Here is a 16,583-nt window from a genome sequence, read left to right on the forward strand (position 1 = left end):
GTAATTCTGTTTGCACTATGTACTCCATGTGCAATACACTTAAGACCAGGAAGAAAAAAGGTAATTGAATCAAGTAAAAATCCTCAAAGTACCCCATTAAAAAAAAATCCATTGGATGGAAATTCTAGTTTATCTTATTTTAACTATATATTTCTCTACAGAAGCAAAAGTCATCAGTCCAGTTTCTGGGTTTTTCTTTGGGGTTTTTTTTTGTTTTGTTTTTGAGTTATAGTGAACTAAAAACACCCACAAGATTTGTGTTTCTGCTTTTAGACAGGCCATCTTTTCCTGCCAGGTTTCCTACAAAAGAGTCTTCTATTTATTTTTTTTCCAGTGAAACAATGACAGTACAATCCAAACCAGGTAAGAATGTGGACTACTTAAATATTCAATTTACTAGCTCTAGGTCACACTTCTTTCAGAAAGGAATCCTCACCATGCTCCCAACATTTACCTACAACACCTTCAGGTCCCTATGTCTGTTCTCCCCTAGCTCCTAATCTATTAAGGAAAAAGCCAGCTTTTATATGTTTGTTTTGTCTTTTGCTACTTTTTGCTTTATGCTAAATGCAGAGGGATGAGGGGAATAGCAAGGAAAGAAGAGAAGGAGTCATCCACAGGAGTGCAATCTAAACAGTTTCTTACTTCTGCTTCACCAAGGAATTGCAGTATCTACAACTGCCTTGTGCATACCACCTGTCCAAACTGTATGTAATCTATGCACTGGTCGCTGTCTGTCAACCTGCACCTATTTCAGAGGCACAGAGTCAAGATTCACAGCTTCTTTCCCACTGGGGAAGCCACACTATTACCTCTGGGTTCCTGGCAGGCTACAGGAATGGTCTGCAAAAATACTTGTAACCTGTACTGCCATGCAGCCTTGGCCTGAACATTAAGTAGGAAGTTCTTCTCTTTAAAAGCCCTCAAAGCTCCATATTCACAATCACATATGGACCACAGCAGAAGGAAGCTAATGGCATGAATGCCATGTCTGACCAACGTTTTTGAGACTAAAGAGCAAACACATGAACTCACCTATCTAATTCTACTTTAAACTATGATCTTCAGAGCAAGCACCTAGAGTAATTTGGTACGCTACTGGAATATGTCACTATGACTACATTGACATATTCAGGATATCAGACTTACTTTCTGAAGGATAAGTGAATATATTGAAATTCTTCAGTAGAAATTCTCATACCCCCAATTTTGTTTGTCAACAACATACTTTATGACCTTTCAGTAATAAAACTAGTGTAGAGGTAACAAACAGTAGTAGTGAACCCTAACATTCGGTATCTTAATGTCATTACAAACAAATGTTAAAGACAAAAATCAAATCTTTGATTTAAAAGCATGAAAAACTATTCAATTTGAAGAAAAGACCATCTCCAGCCCACAAAAAACAGGTGTTATTCTACTTTTATTATAATCAGAAATGCAAAATTTTCAAATTGTAGGCATTTTTATTAAAGCTACTGAATTAAATCCAACAGTTTCACAAGATTTGGGCCTCTGCACAAGTGATATACATGCAAGCAGAATGTAAAAAGACAACCATTTAGTACAGGAATAAGAGAACTCCTTTGTTTGTCTCAACGTACTAGTTTAAAGCAAGCAGTGATTTATGTAACAAAAAACCCAGGTCCTGGAGAAGAGGATGAAATACAGCAAAGATATGCAACCCCCACTCTACACATTAATACAGTACCTGGGCGCTGAATCTGTGAACATCATCAGAGGCACTGACTAGATCAATGGAAGACATGGAGGAAGAGCGACTATAGGGCTACCAGAGACAGACAAAGAAAAAACCAAGTAATCAGAACAAAGGCACAACAGAGCATTCAGTACCAACTTGCAAGCACAAGATAATGAAGAAAAGGAAAACAAAAGCACCATAAGCAGCAAGCACAGCAGCGAATGCTGATTTCATGCACCTATTATGTATTATGCTCCCAATGTAGCCCTGAGAGGAGCATAGTGTTTCCAGTAACATTAAAAATAAAGTCAACTGATCCTGATACAAAAGACTGGATTTTTTTTTTTTTTTTTTTTAATAAAATCAATTCAAAGAATTTTGGTGAAGGTATCTTAAAAACACTGAGGTTAGCAATTTGGGATTTTTCCTTTATTATCTAACTGACAAGCTTGATACAAGTCGAGTATTCTAAGTAGATAGTCAAGTCAGTATTTTTTCAGCCAAGATAGAAAACAGTCCTTCTCCAATTCCAGCTGCTTAATTAGAAAATGAGTAAACCATTGAAAGTTACTAGAAACACCTAAAAAACCCCTCACCTACCCATACAAAATGTTATATAGAAATATCATAGGTCAGCCCATTATTCAGAGGAGATCATGAGAAATATCTTACCTTTTGGACAAATCGATGAGTCCCCACAGCAGAATATGCATCTCCAGAAGGTAAGGATGTTGGCCAGTGTAATCTGACCTTTTCACTTTGGGACTGCAACAAAACACATTAATTATTAGTAGTCAGCTGCTACTGGGTGGACTATGAAACAGAGTGAGTCATCCTCAATCTACATAGTGGCTACAACAACTAATGCTGTCCATGACAGGCATGAAGCTGTCATCCTGCTGGAATTCTCAGTAAGTGAATGGGCCTGAAGACTGAATTCGTCTATGCTTCAAAGCGTATTTCTGAGTTAAGGAAAATAGATCGGCAGCATTAAGGATCCATGTAGTAGTAAAACAGTCACTCAAAACTTCTACTCTCCAAGAGATCCCAACATAGGTAAACTCTGTTGGGTACTGTATGTCCACTAGAAAGTCTTCTAATTCTTAACCAAGTCATCGTACTCACTATATTCATAAGCCTAAACATTTTGAAGACAAAGAGTGCATAATTTTGTTATTCCCTCTCATTTTATGCACTGCTATACGTTCTCCTATTCTATGTATTTCCTCACATGCATCTTATCTCTTTTTGATCCTTGTCACTGAAGTGTATTCAAGAAATGTTAGAGAAGTAGCCAGAGCCTACAGAATTTTTAAATAAAACCAAATACCAACAGAACTACGTCTTTCCTATTTCACATACTTCAAAAGAAACTTCAGAGCAATAATTAGGTTTTGAGAAATAGCTGCAGGGTTTGATATTCTTATTTGCACAGGCCATCAGTTACATACAAAGATAAGTTTTACACAGAGCACTTATTTAGGAATTAGAAACTAGAGACATTCAATTAGCTTAACACTTATACCATCCTTTTCTATGTAAGCTGTGAAGTCACCTTCTCAAAATTAGTGTTAAGCAACAATATTTAACTGTAAAAATATTAAGTGAATTCCCCTTATCAGTGTCAGAATAAAATATTTAGAGCTTCAGGAGATGCACCCCAGGTTTGAGTTTAAGTCACAGAAGTCTGCCGTGAAGTGCCCATCATTAAGGCATTCTTCAAGTATCAATACCTGTTCCTCCATTTTATCCTGTCTATCGAGAGCAGCTTCAACAGCATCAAAGAATTCTTCTTCATTAATCAGACTATTAGGACCCTCCTAGAACATAAGAAACAAAACTAGCTCAAAATTTTGGAGACATGAGAGTTCCACTTAAGCTTAGTTTTAGAAATACGTATTTATATATTACGCATATAACTGATGGAAGCAAATTTCTTCTATAGGCCTCACATGATTTTCACCAATATTCTTAGATTACAATTCCTCTGAAAACCCTACTTAAAGGAAGTTACTCCCTCTAACTACAATTTAGGGATAGTTGTATAAAGGAAAAGAAAAAACAGGAAACTGAGTAACCGTGTCAATACGCTTTGACATCAGATTTAGGTTTTAATTAACATATATTGTCTCTTAAAAATGTTCAGTGTCAGTAAAGTACACATATTAACATAGTTGTGTAGTTAGACTCCCTCCAAGTATTCCAGTGCCTTAGGGGGGATTTTAGATATGCTCAAAACATAACAAGAGAAGACAAAATTCTGGGCATCTCTATTGAAAATTCTTGGAAAGAACAGTTTAACACTAAACAGCAGGTAGAGTTGAGTCAAGTATTAAAAACGCGAGTCTACTAAATCAAATGGTAACTTCAGAAAATCAGGTTTACTGCTTTTACTGTATTGTAGAACAAGCTGGTCCAGCAAATTTCAAAAAACTACTTTACAACTGGGCTATCTGGGAGAAGCAGCTGGGTTCACAACCAGGTAGACAAAGTCCAACTTCATATCCATCTTCTTCTTTTACAGTGTATGCCTCAGTCACAGCAGAGAACCTAAGCTCAAGTATCTTTTCAATATCTCAACATATTAGTACTATTTCTCAGGCTATGATTTGTAAGTTGAAACGTGTTTGATTAATGTACATGAAAGGGTCAAGTCTTTAAAAATTAGGCAAACTGCATTATAGGTGCATTAGCTTACATTATTTTTCAGAAGGTGGTTTAAACATCTTAGAATTTGACTAAATAGCTCACTGAGAAGGAAGCTGCTGAAATATGCAACTTAACAGATTAAGGGAACCTAAAATCACTGCATTTGTCACACGAAATTTCAAGTGGCAGTGACTAGTTAAATCAATTCAAATTAAACTTCAGATTCTAGGACTGCCTCTGCAGTCAGGGTTTTCATATTTGCTTTACATATCTATACAGCTGAACCATTAAAAAGGGAAAGTACAAAACTATTGCATACGAACAGTATCAAATATACAAGAAAAAAAAAATCAGCAGAAACATCTGCAAGCAAAATGCTTTAGAACAAGGACGCCTGAGGTGAAGACAGACTTTCATTCTCAAAAATTAAGGACTAACATTCTTCATCCAGTTTCAGTTTCCAAGGTGGAAAAACAAAAGTGGCATGAACACACTTGCACAAGCCAAACACCTTGATCTACACATTCCTTTCCCCCTTTGAGAAACAAACCAATCTTTAAAAGTCATATTGTTTTTAAAAGTTTCAAAAGAAGAATTGGTACCTCATAGTCCGGCCCTCCAAAGTGGGACTTCTTCTTCAGTTCTGTCACAGCATTTTTGTATGCTTCTTCAATTCTTCTCCTTTTCTCTATCTCCTGGAAAATTACATAATCATTTGATGCAGAGAGAAAGAATGGCCTGATAATAGTCAACATGCCAATAAATGGAAGTGACCAGTACAGTTTTTTTTGCAGGTAACAATTGCAAAGCTGCTGATTTTCTGATTTATTTGCATGCATGCATTATATGTGCCCATATACATGCACACACAATACAAAGCTTGGGGAACTAGCTACCTTGAAGATACCTTCTTTACGTCATGTGGAAGAAACTAGATCAGCAAGCGAAAACTGGTACCTAGTTTAAGCATAGCTATTCATGGTTCATTGAGGGTCAGACTTTGTATCTGACTGACAGTTTATATAAACCTCCTTGACTCAGATGCTTGGGCATTGACAACAAAGGGTGAAAAGTAAGACTGGTAAAAAGCTAACTTGTTGAATGTGGTGAGATACTAACAATGCACAGCATGTAAGTCTGTATCTATAACTAGCTGGCATAGGATCAGCGTGAATAATTTTGTGAACTCCATGCAGAGACTAACACCATTCTCCCATAATAGGTGTGTGACTGTACTAGAGCCACTGATGATGTCTATATCATTGTCTATTTTGAACAAAAAACTAGTAATGCCAGAATCAGATTAAGTCTAATATTTCTTCTGCAAATTCTATATACTTCCAGATATTCTCAGTGGAAAAGCTATAAACACTTCTGAAATTCTTGCAGAATTGAGGTTTAATATGTAATATGTTTCTCTGTCCCTTTTCACAATCACTGAAGGGGTGGAAGAAAGTTAAGTCTTACAGGTGACAAATGGACACCACGCACTATTTCTTGCAGATAGTGATTCAGCAACCCAATTTGAACTTTAAAGATTCAGTGGAAAATGCTTAAGCAATACTGAAAGGCTGAGTTTACAACTTCACTCTGGAACACATTTTCTAGTTTCTAAAGAAATGTTTGAAAAGTAAAACAACAGTTTTGATGTAAAACAAAGTAGTATAATTTTCCACAGGAAAATTCTTAGGAAAAAAGCAGCACTTAAATGAAGACAGTATTGTCTTTATCTGTGAATGTAGGCTTTTCCCTTCTGAAACTATCACAAAGACGAAATAACTGCTAACACTTACGTTTCACAAGATTTTGCACATTTACTTTTTTGAAACTAACTCGAGAGGCCTGAAGATACATAAAGCATGACTTGAGTAAAAGTAATTGAGAGAAGGCATAGAAGCTTTGCCAGAACACTTGGAATGAAAAAAAAAAAAAAACACAAACCCCAAAACACAACTCCTCCTCCCGCTCGCCCCCGGTCCCCACACTTTCTGTACTTCAATCTGCAAATTAGTGACAATTCACATGTCAAAAAAACAACTCTCCAAATCTGCCAGCTTCTCTTGGCAACAACATTAAATAAGGCAGGTATTGGGAAACTGTTTGACTGTACAGCAGAAAAATTACTGGTATATTAAAACTCTGTAAAATTTAATGAGACATTTAAGTTACAATTGTCAATGATGAACAAAATAAGCTACCTAAACATGTTAATCTTAAGGTGAAATTTAATGTTCAGAAGATAAGTTTGCTTATTAATAACAATTAGTAAGACCAAAGGAAACAAGAATAGAAAAATGTTGCTGTAGTCAAGACAACAAGAAAAGCTTCATCACAAGGATTCTGTTGCAAATAAAACAATGGACCAACTACTAGAGATTAAATCCTTTTCTTGTTTATCCATTTTAAGAAAAGTATTTTAAAACACATTCAAGAGGCTCAAACTGAAAAATATACTGCACTGGAAAAATAAAAAGTCAAGCTCAAGATCTTAACAGCTAAGATCGTACAGCAAAGCTGTAACTACAATTAACTTTAGGTAACATTACATGCTTTTGTATTGATTTTATTCTGTCTGACTGTTTTGTAACAGAAAGAAAACTAGGCATAAAATTCTAAAATTGCAATCGTTAAGTGCATTATTTTAGCAGTCTCCTTAAAAATTAAAATATGTTTTAATAATAATTTCTTGTTTTCAAAGGTTTAGAAATAGTTTCGAACCTTCAGAATGTAACTTAAAACCCCTGCTTTTATTTAAAAAAAGGGGGTTATCGAGAAGGATACTCACTTCATAACACTGTACTCAACTTCCGTCAAACTGTAGTCACCTCCAGATTCAACAAATTCTACTGAACTTGAGCTTTTTCAATATGAGAAATTTTTTAGGACAGCTATAATTTTGAAACATACTTGCTTCAAGTTCAGCAGACATAAATCTATCTTGCATCTTTAGGCTAAGCTAGCCCTCTACAAGATGGAGGCTGTGTAATTTTGTGAGGTCGCAGGACTCTTACTGATCACCTTTGCGTGTTGCTGTTAAGTAAAAGGCAGTTCTGAACCTAGTGGAGTGAGGGGGCTGGAGGGGAAAACAGAGTGAGCTGGATTACAGTGGCACTATACTACTTGTAAAACACTGATTTTAGCCACTGACAGAGATCTTATTCCTCCTGTGACAAACCTGCATAGTGCAGAGCCAGGGGCATGAATCTGCTGACACGCAAAGGACAAACTTGATGCTGCTCCTTTCAACTCTGCTAGATGGTCTTTCACACACACTGGACAGACTTACTAAAACCCTCCCAGCCAGAACATAAACACAAACAGCTGCCTAATTTCATATAACTTCCCCCTCTAATCTCTCTTAGAGAAGGTATTCTGAACTTTATCATCTCACAATATTTACTTCCTTTTCAGAGCAGTTTACACATCTATCCAAGAAAACCAAAAGTACAAAGATGAACACCATTCTCCTCCTATATCTGTTTATCAGATGACAGAGCAATGTTTTTTGCTCAGGCCCATACTATAGAAGATATTCTTATAAGCCTTGTTTAACCACTAAAACAACAAGATAAAAGAAAAACAAAAGCAGCTCTACAACTGAAAAGGAATAGTGTTAGCAGAGGTCTGAATATCGTCAACTGCTGTCTTTAAGGGTGTAGGTGTCAAGGTGTTGGTCATGGGGGACTGCAGGGGTGGCCTCTGTGAGAGAGGGCCAGGGACTGCCACATGTCAGACAGAGGTGGTTCTAGCCAGCTCCGAAACAGACCCACTGCAGGACACAGCTGAGCCCATCCACCATGTGTGTGGCACCTCTCTGAAAATGTATTTAAGAGCAAAAAACACCCCAAGGAGAGAGGAAGTGGGAACAAAAAGTGAGAAACAACAGAGGAGATCCCAGGGCCAGGAGAGGAGGAGCTCCAGGGCAGAGAACATATCCACACTGCAACCCATGGAGGACCCCACGCCTGAGCAGAGGAACATTTCCTGAAGGAACCATGTCCCGTGGAGCACCCACACCGCAGCAGATTTATCCCAGAGAACTGCCACCCGTGGAGACAACCTGCGCTGGAGCAGGGAAAAACTGTGACGAGGAAGGAGTGGCAGAGATGAAGTGTTTTGGACTGACTGCAAACCCCCATTCCTCACCTCGCACTGCTCGGGGCTAGCAAGCAGTGGGTAGAGGGGCCTGCAGTGAAGGAGTAAAGCTGAGCCTGGGGAAAAAAGCTGTTTTAGTGTTTGTGGTTTTGTTTCCCATTAACTGGATCTATTTTAAATCAGCAACAAATTGATTTTCCCCAAGTCCAGAACGTTCTCCCATGACAAGAACCGATAAGCAATCTCCTTGTCTTTCTCTTGGCCATGAGCTTTCTCACCTTACTTTTCCCTGTAGTCCTGCTGGATGGGTGGTGAGCAGCTAGGTGGGTGTTTGGTTGTTAGCCAAGGCTAGCCCACCACAATTCTGTATTATCTAATTCAATAAAAATCTCCTCTTCCAAAAGGCTAGCAATTAGAGGAATACAAATAAAAAAGTAATTATTTTATATTAAAATTAAAGTACTTTACCATGAGTGTGCTGTAAACCCCAGAAAATTTAGTTGACAAATGTGATTTTAAAAAAGTTGCAAGGCTACCAAAGCAGAGCAGCTTAAAACCTCCAAGTTTTTACAAGCTTTTGCTATTCTAATTTCTGGGAAACCAAGTCCAAATAAGCTTGTGACCCCCTTTAAAATGTATTTACTCATGCTGTATGACACCCAAAGTGAAATTTAGGTTTGAATTTGTTAACCAGTTGCAGCTAAAAACAAGTGCTTTGAAGTTAGTCCACAGAAGAAGAAAAAAGTGACATATAACTAATGTAAATGAATTCAAATTCTATATTAACATATTTTTCTGTATTAACATATTATTCTGTATTAACATATACTAACCTAGGGACAAGAAAAAATCAGTTCATCCATTCTCTAAGCAAAGTCTAATCAACAAAAGTGAACTGTGTTTGCTTAGCCTGGAGAAGAGAAGGCTTTTGTAGGGGGACCTAATAGTAGCCTTCCAATATCTCCAAGAAAGTTATAAAGAAACTGAGCCAGACTCTTCACAGCAGCCTATAATAGAAGAATGAAAAACAATAGGCAGATATTAAAGTAAGAGTTACTCCAACTGGATATATGGAAAAACTTTTTCACTAGAACAGTCGAGCAGCAGAACAGGCTGCCCAGAAAAGCTGTGCAGTCTCCATCTTTGGAGACTTGAAACCAGACTTGATACAGCCCTGAGCAACCCAGTCTGATCTCAAACTGTCCTTCCTTTAAGCACGAGGCTGGAGAGGGAGAGAGAACTCTTGATGTCTCTAGTCCAACCTGAATTACCCTATAATTCCATGAACAAGCTTCAAGTCTTGGATCTACTGTAATTCCTCCAACTACGTAGATGAAGCAGTAACAAATTAAGTGTTGACAGAAGTTGCAATAGAGTTAGACAGGGCCAGGCCTTTGACATATGGAGAAAGAAGACCCAGGAGAGAGGGGCAAGGATTCAAACACAGATGTGTTTTGTCTGAATGTGTTTATTCTTTGAATCATGTACATATGGAGTAAGATTTGAAGTGTGATACACAAACATGTTAAATGAAAAACAAGAGACAACAACGCTAAAGGACTCCGCAGGACACCAGCCAGTGATGGCAGGATTCTAGAAATCAAAGCCTGAAGTACAACTTAGCCATGCCTCCAGCACATCTCATGAGAGAAGACACTGCTCCTTTCAAATTGCTATAGTGGTTAAGTAGGCTTAGCATGAACTACTACTGCCATTAGAATAACAGATATTCTAACACCACACATCTAAAAAATTTAACCAATTAGTAAAAAACATGACTTAATCTCTTTAATCTCCTAAAGGAAAGTGAAATAATTGAATCTTGAAAAGAAATTTAAAGTTAGAACTGGTTGTTCTCCTCAGTATTGTCACCATCTCTTATTGCAATTAAACCATTTCAGAGACTTGCATGTTAATTTGCAAGCATGGATAATTAGGTCTCTTTTAGAAGTCTGCAAGCAATACACTTCACTGTGGAACACTGTCAGGTTCTCTATAGATACAAAAAATACAGGAACACTATCTGAACAACAGCTAGAAAAAGAAAGACTATGATGAATAATGTTACTATATCACCAGTCAGGATGAGGCTTTAACACTTTGTAGGAGTAATAATGAAAGCACCTAAAATTAATAAATGCTGTGTATAAAAATAAAAGCAATACCTGGAATAAAATGGTTAACAGCTCATTTGAAACTTCAGTTTCAAGCTAAAGAAACATTTTTTTTCAACAAAAGTAAAAGGAAAATTATCTTACCTTATCTAGCCTTTTTTGCCAGCTTTCTTCACGTTTTACCATGAGTTCAATACAATGAGAGAGTGTAGCAAGGATTCCAGCAGTAGTTGCCTTGAAAGTTATAGCTTCTCCTTTAAAATCTATGCCATTAATTCCTTTGGGTGTCACATGTGGAAACACTAAAACCAAACATGAATCATTCACTGATAGCTGCCTTTAACTCAAACAAGCATTTTACACGTATGCTTATATTACAACTGTTTGAACAAAACAGACTGACTAGAAAGTTAATTTAAAAATAAAAAACAAAAGTGCTAATGATTTTCAGCTATCCGCAGGATAAGGAAAGAGATTTGAAAGAAGGAACACATCCCTTCAGCTTCATCTTGCTATACTGTATTTCAAGTCTGCTGGTAATGCTGTATTACTCTGCACTCTGCAAATCATGTGGGTGGCGGGAGTGGTAATACTTTGTAACAATAGCAGTTTGACAGCTTGAAGTGGGCCTAATTAACACAGAGCAACCTTAAAACATATCTGATACATCACTAAGAAAGGAACAATTCCAAAATGCAATCAAACCCAAAATGTAACATTCACGGTTGCTTTAAGCATGTAATTATAGATTTAAAAACCTCAAAGTAAAAAGGTATGATGTAAGATAAAAGTATCAAATGTGTTGAATTATCCAAGTACTGCGGGTTTTGCAGCTCCAACAACTACTTCATGCTGTCAACCAAGCCATCTGTTGCTAAGGCTATTTAAACAAGTCACTTAAAATGTGTGACAAAAAAAGTACCTATTATATGTCAAACTCATATGTAGGTTGACATAATAACAAATCAAACACTACACATTAATGTCAGAAAGTATTAGAAAGCAGAAGTAACACCCATGTTGAAGCTGACTGAGCCCATCTAGTTAAAGTAACTCCTGCTATGCCATGGGGCAAGTTAATGACATATCACCTAGCTGGATACTACTTTTCTTCCCCAGTCTGTCAGTTTGTCAACATGCCGCTATTACAGCTTAAAATGTACAAATAAATATTTGTGTAAGTTTATCCAATATCTGTCTGCAAGGGCAAAGCAGAGCTTTCAAGCAGTTCAGTTCCTGTAGGGATTCTCTAATGATAGAGCACAGTATCTACACTTCAGGAACAGAAAGTAATCTGTCACGTGGTCTTAAGCAATGGTTTAAGTCTCTAGAGATTTTATACACCCTCCTTTCAGAGGGGATCAAACTATTTTTCAAACAGATGACTACAGACTACACACTACTTCAAATACCTCAATAAGCATACATCTTATGGTAGAACACGGCTTTTTTTTTGTTTCATGTTGATTGAGAATATTCCCTAAAAGGTAAAGATGATGGGGGCTGGAGAAAAAAGGAAAGTAAGAGAAAGAAAAATTTGTTTCAGAAACAATAAAGAGCAGAGGAGCTCTCCCTCCCCCTAACAGCTGCAGAGGGAACACGGAGGAGGCCGAGACTGAAAGTGGTATAAGCTGGCAAGGAGGCGATGCAGTGGGTTCACTGAGAGTAATGAAAATTACACAACAAGAACTTCACCCTTAACACTTCATGACTGAAAAACATAGTTTATACCAATAATTTGTCCTGTTGATGTAGGCTGTGTTCATGTGCAAGCTTATCAGCACAGCTATAATACTTATAGATGTGATTTTTCTCCCTTAATTATGCAATGTGCTTGACATGCTGAAGAAACTACCACTGGCTGCAACACTAAAATAATTTCAGAAATCTCTATGGTAGTTTGTAAGGGAGATGCAGCAACACAGACTCATTTCCTGGAAAAAAGCCAGCTTTTTTTCCTGGATATCTTTAGGTCTCAGCTACAGCTCATTAATACTTCCATACAGTTTCAGTCATCATATATTCTAAGCCATTCTTCAATGACTAGTCTCAAAGTAGCAGTGATACATGCAGAGCTTGCAGTAGCTAGTGTCCCTAGTTCCTTTCAGCCATTATAATTCTGGGCAAAAATGAACTTGTTGCAGAAAGACAAAACCTGTTTCTTTGAAGAGGTGGTCACTCAAGAGATTCCTTACAACGGACGGGAGTATCTTGATTCATTCCTAATCACAGGAGACATTTGTTTTCCCAGAACGTGTCAGCAGATGACCTCAAGCCCCACCTCAGTAACAGTCGAGCTTCAGCACTTTAGAAGTATTTGTCAGGAGATTTTCTGTTTGGAGATCCCAAACATTTTTCCTATTCCTTTTTTGTTTTTCATGTCAGCTACAAGATTGAGTGTTTCAAAATGAAATCTGGCATCAGGAGATCTATATGGCTCAAGGAAAAGGCTAATAGGAAAGTGTTCTTACCATTGCAACTGCTCTTCCAGCTTGGTGATCAAACTGCATGCAGTCAACTGAGAAAAGCAGCAGGATGATTTTTCTCCTACTTTAACTTCAATTTCAACATCTTCCAAGTGGTTCCTTTTTAATTATCCTGTCTTTTAAGCATTTTGCTTTATTTCTGATTTGTTTTCTCTTGCCTTTCATATAAAGGATTCTTCATACCATGCTTCAGCCCTTCTCTCCCTACACCTCTATGTTTGTTAGGAAAGGTCAGTTTTCCCTTCTTGTTCCTAAGATTCTGTTTGTAACAGTTGCCCAGATGTCCCAAACATCACCTGTTTTCCAGTGAAACAAATTTTTTTAAAGACAGTAAGTAGAAAGAAGTTCCTTTACCTTTTCCATTTTATGCCATCTTAACATCTTATGCCACTAAACTAATTCTTAAGTCAAAAAGAAACGTTCAGGTGCATGACCAACTTATTGATATCTACTGCTGTTGATCTTCTGTGAATAGCAGTAGGATCAATATGATTAGTTTTCCTCTAAGAACAACCCCATTATTTCAGCAATACATTGGTGAATATTCTTCCTCCATTCAAAACACAAAAAACCAGCGTAAATCCCACTGTGTTTTACATCAAATTTCTCTCCTTTATCCTCTGTACCATTTCCTTCTTTATAGTTCCAGTACAAAACCACCTTCTGTCTTCAAAGAGGTTCCTTAAGTTTCACCTGCTCTTCCTATTCATATTTAAATCCAAATATGCTCATTTTCCTGAGTGGATGGATGGGAACACTTGCTGATCAAGATTCTACATTCTTAGAATATAAGATCCCAATGGATAAATATGCATCAGACAGACTCTCCCTTGGTGTTTTATACAAATGATCATTGTTTCAGTTACCAGATTTTTTAATTGGAAATAAATTTAAATACCTTCATAGCACTCTTCCTAGCTCTTCACTCAAAGATCCTAGAGAACACAGAAAAGAAAAAGCCTCCCTATCCAAAATGTCTTCTTCAGAGCAGTACACAAATCTCTATAGTCACGTTAACTTTCTCCTCCCACCCAGGAAAGATGCAGAAGGCAACAAATTTCAAAAGACTATGTGCATATGGTCCCTTAAGTCAGTATTAAATCTAATGATTTGAGCATTAGATTGGTGCACTAGTGGTTTGAACAGTAGGCTCAAACACTCCTTCTTATCACAGTAGTCCAAATGGGTTGAACCCCTGCTTCTCACTTCCTGGAGCACTGACTGCAGAACAGCCCCAGACTAAACTGGCAACCTCTTCTCAGCTACAGCTAAAAAGATTGTTCCAGTCCTTCCAGGACTGGATAGAGACTTCAAGAAGGGAACCTGAAATTTGAGAAACCAAAGAATCTTAACAGCTGCTCTGAGGCTAAGCTTTAGAAAAGGGTGAAGATAAATCTTTCATTATCAGTTAGTCTGAGTAATTTTCTGCCCAATATATGGGCATGGCTGTCTCAACCTGAGACGTCTACTTCCCCCACTGCATCACTTATGATTTCACTTTAGGGCAGTGACTAATTTTTCATTCCTAATCAAGCTTTGCAGCACTCAGCTACTAAATATTTAATGGGTTTAGCCCTTAGAAATCAAACTGAGGCACAGAAAAACTAAAATGAAGATAAAGCTTTTCATAGAAATAATTGATGGAAAGTAAATTTAATGGAATCAGGAATCATAGCAACTGGAATTAGAAGTTCTGTAAAAAGCAAGGGGTTGCAGAAATTATTTTCTGTAGTGAGCTATAGTGAGTTTATATACAGGTACCTATAATACGTAGCTTTATATACAGGTACCTATAATACGTAGCAATTTCTTAGCATTTAAGTTCCTAAAGACTTGATACTGAACTTTTTACAAGAGGAATATGGATATCACTTCAAACTCCTGTTAAACAGGTGATGAAAAAAATGAAGTCACTTACTTTGCATTTAAATATTCTAAGATTACCAGATGTACTAAAAATAGACTTTCCTAATGACACTCCCCATATCGTATGTGTATATATAGCAGATATACCAGAAGAAAGTAGGTATGATGAAATGTTCTAAAGGTAAACTAAGCTGAAACTCCTACATGATCCTACAAAAATTAAGTTTGACGAAGACATCTCTTTCAAAACGAATCATGCAGTAAAGTTAAATTCTCACTTAACATTTTTTAAAGAAGGCTTTTTCAGTTTTCTGAAAATTGTTCTGACTTAACAGTCCACAAAAAATGTACTTTTATATACATAGTAGGATTAGTGGAACTGTGTGCTTGCTTACAAGCGAGAATTGCAAGCTTGCTTTGCGATAAGAGACAAGAAAGATTTATTCAAAACTTCAGAGTTATATGCTACTTAACCTCTGAAATCAGCACTATGATTAATCCTCAGCAGAGCAAGCACTTCATATAATCAAAAAAATCCCTACTCATACGATGAATTCTGGAAGTATGCCGAGAGCTCCTTCCATTTCCTTTCCTCTTTCCTTGTAACAGTTTCAGCTATACTCTAGAAAGGGCATTTAAATACAGCAAGGAAAGATGTAACATGTGGGGACAACAGCCAATTAAAAAGAAAACAGAAGACACAGAAAAAGCTTATTTTGCCTGTGTTATTTTCCAGGTTCTTGATGGAAGCATTTACATTTTTTAAAAACACTTTTGGTGAGTATTTCTTTTGGAGATTGCATCAGATTTGAAATGGGAGGTAGTGCAACTTCAAAGTTTTGTGAATCAAAGTCTAAGAAATACCTCAGGACTAACTGAATTGTCAACATTTAGAGCATGTAAACACTAAAATATTTCAGTCAGGAAACAAGAGAAAGTCTAAGAAGAATGCAAATAGATTTTAAATGCATACACAACTTCTGCCAGGCCAGAAGTATCAGATTTCCAGAACAGCAAGACTTGCAAGAGTTCTTCACGTTTACTGCATGATGCAGTGAGTACAATAACTAGATAACTTAAGAATAAAAATCAGAATTCTGTTCATCTATGGAAAACACAGTAAAAAAGTGCTAAAATTATGATGAGTGAGAATCAGTAACAGTGTTGACTTAACCATTACGTAACCATAGAACTTGGAAAAAACATACCAGGACATACCTAACTGGAAAAGCATTGTGCTCCACCACACTCTTAAAGCAGGTAACACTTGCAAGAAAAACTGCAATTACCTGTTACAAATCCCAGTTCCCAATATCTGAATGATGCAGTTGTTTCAACAGAATTTTGTAGTGAAAGTGGCTTTGGACACAGAATAGGAAATTCCAGCTTGACAACCTTGCATTAATATTTGTGTGAATTAAGAATAACTCAGAGAATCATGAAAAGCAGCTAACGAATGACAACATGAATAAGAACTTCCCATCACATACATTTAAATAACTATTCTTGCCATTTTCTGCTTAGAAAAAAGCATAAACACCCGTCTTGTATCAGGCTTATCATCATACCATTCGTATGAATTTTCAGAGAAAAAGTTGGGACACACTTACATTTTTCCTTACTGCTGTTACTGTTATGTAAAAAATCCCCATCAGAACGCATTGTAGGGAA

At 37.0% G+C, this 16,583-nt stretch overlaps 1 protein-coding gene across 1 annotated transcript in view; it reads right to left on the minus strand.

Annotated features, from left to right (window-relative positions):
- Nucleotides 1-16,583, minus strand: part of COL4A3BP (collagen, type IV, alpha 3 (Goodpasture antigen) binding protein) — a gene marked incomplete at its 5' end in the record, with an annotated part of 67,983 nt that overhangs the window by 8,032 nt on the left and 43,368 nt on the right. The window contains 6 exons of the mRNA XM_009580971.1: nt 1,712-1,789; nt 2,375-2,467; nt 3,436-3,522; nt 4,954-5,046; nt 10,705-10,862; nt 16,523-16,583. The exon at nt 16,523-16,583 is cut by the window's right edge and continues 35 nt beyond it. Coding sequence (XP_009579266.1) covers nt 1,712-1,789; nt 2,375-2,467; nt 3,436-3,522; nt 4,954-5,046; nt 10,705-10,862; nt 16,523-16,583 — 570 coding nt within the window. The remainder of the gene's footprint in view (nt 1-1,711; nt 1,790-2,374; nt 2,468-3,435; nt 3,523-4,953; nt 5,047-10,704; nt 10,863-16,522) is intronic.

This window comes from Fulmarus glacialis, unplaced genomic scaffold, assembly GCF_000690835.1.
Source record: "Fulmarus glacialis isolate BGI_N327 unplaced genomic scaffold, ASM69083v1 scaffold4387, whole genome shotgun sequence".
In the NCBI taxonomy this organism is placed as follows: Eukaryota; Metazoa; Chordata; class Aves; order Procellariiformes; family Procellariidae; genus Fulmarus; species Fulmarus glacialis.